The following is a 1,806-nucleotide window of genomic DNA, read 5'->3' as shown; positions in this document are numbered from 1 at the left end:
TTCTTCCATAAGGGATGATTCATCAATTAAGCACTATGAAAGTTGAGATAACTGAATATGCCTCATCATTAATGACTTGTATTGCACATCTTTTATTTCCAATACATTTCCATCCCAAACTCTTTCAGCCTTCACACTTTTGGTCCATCTTTTCATGATGTATTGGCTTGGAAAATCTACAATATGAATACTTCTGAGAAAAAAATACAATATGTCTGCATGGAATTCCTTCGAACTCAAAATTTCGACAGCTGCACCTTGCAAAACTAGAAACTTTATCGTGAACAATATGTTGGAATATTGAGCTTTCTGCATCAACACGTATAACAACATAAACACATTCCTTTTCGTCCTTCCTTATAGCATCACACTTCAAATAAGTAGTACTTTGAATCACTTCATCCTAAAACTTTAAAAATATTGTTTTTGTATATAAACCGCGCATTTGCTATTCAATTGGAAATAATGTCCTTAACTTTGGCACTTCATTAACATCCACATGATCAGAAACCAACTCTTTATGCCTTTGGTGTCCAAGTGCCCTCTCAAATCGTGTAACAAAATCCCAGAAAGAGTTGCGTTTTGAAACATATTTCTTGAAGAAGGAGTGTCCACTTTCAACTCTTTGACTACTTGACATTCCTGCAGAAAATATATGCATGCAAAATGCAGGGACCCACTGCTTACAGAGTTTGTACATTTGTAGCAGCCATTCATGATTCTCCAATGCATGTTGCATTAATGCATGCTTCCAACTTTCTTCATATTCTTCTATAGTTTCAGAACCGTATACACTAGCGCTAAATTGTGGCATATAAACTAAAAGCATTGGGCTAAGCTTTTGTGGAACTTATCCATTAAATGCCAAATACAATACCGGTGGAATGCAAGAGGAAAAACTTGAGCAATGGCCTTCGATATTGCTTGATCTTGATCCGTAATTATCAATTGAGGTGGACCGCTAGGCATAGCTTTCAGCCATTGCTCAAATAACCAAATAAATGACTCAGTTTTCTCATCACTTAAAAACCCACATCCAAATACAATTGTTTGATTGTGATGGTTAACCCCTACGAATGGAGCAAAGATCATACTATACTTATTTGTGTTGTAAGTCGTATCAAAAGCAACTACATCACCAAAAAAGAAGTACGCTTTTCTTGCTGTGGAATCCACCCAAAAACAATGGCTAAACTTGTTTTCCTCATCTTTATCAACTTCAAAACAAAAAGATGGGTTCTTTTCCTTTTCTGAATGAAAATATTCAAGAAGCATGTCAGCATCATGTCCCTTGATTTCTTTCTGCAAATCTCTTTCAACGTTTCTCAAATCTTTGTCAATACATCCAACATTTGCAATTCCACCCGCCTCATTTTCCATTATTCTGAATTGTTGACTTGTAGGTACATTTGCACTACTTAGTGTTTCCATGTAAAGCTTCTTTGCTTTCGAAACTTTTCGGTGTGAATGTAGTAGGTGTTGAAAGTACATGATTATGACACTCTTCAAAGTTACAAATAGACCATTTCTTCTTTCACTTGTCACGAGAAATGCTTAACTTTGCCTTACAACCCACACGTGTTGATCCAACATTCCTTTCTTCCTTGGTTGATTTATTCTTCTTTGTTTTTTGATAAGTCTCATCCGGTTCACCTTCCTTTGAGCAAACAAATTGTTTCTAGGTGATTTCATTCGTTCCTTTTTTCTTCTTACTTGAACCCATTTTGATACTAAATCCAACTTCTCGAGCATATTGATTTTAAAAATCATATGCTTCCGTTATTGATCCAAATTCTTGGCCAACTA

The 1,806-nt window shown here is 35.5% G+C and overlaps 1 protein-coding gene across 1 annotated transcript; it reads right to left on the bottom strand.

Annotated features, from left to right (window-relative positions):
- Positions 1-448: 448 nt before the first annotated feature.
- LOC139196109 (protein FAR1-RELATED SEQUENCE 5-like) lies at positions 449-1,380 on the bottom strand. Its single transcript, XM_070821770.1, has 2 exons — positions 901-1,380; positions 449-679 (listed from the first exon to the last, which is right to left on the bottom strand). The coding sequence occupies exons 1-2, from the start codon at positions 1,378-1,380 to the stop codon at positions 449-451; spliced, it is 711 nt and encodes a 236-aa protein (XP_070677871.1).
- Between the last annotated feature and the right edge of the window lie 426 nt (positions 1,381-1,806).

This window comes from Malus domestica, chromosome 05 (assembly GCF_042453785.1).
Source record: "Malus domestica chromosome 05, GDT2T_hap1".
Classification (NCBI taxonomy): domain Eukaryota; kingdom Viridiplantae; phylum Streptophyta; class Magnoliopsida; order Rosales; family Rosaceae; genus Malus; species Malus domestica.
The sequence above is the reverse complement of the archived record's forward strand: the minus strand, read 5'-3'. Positions and strand labels throughout refer to the sequence as shown.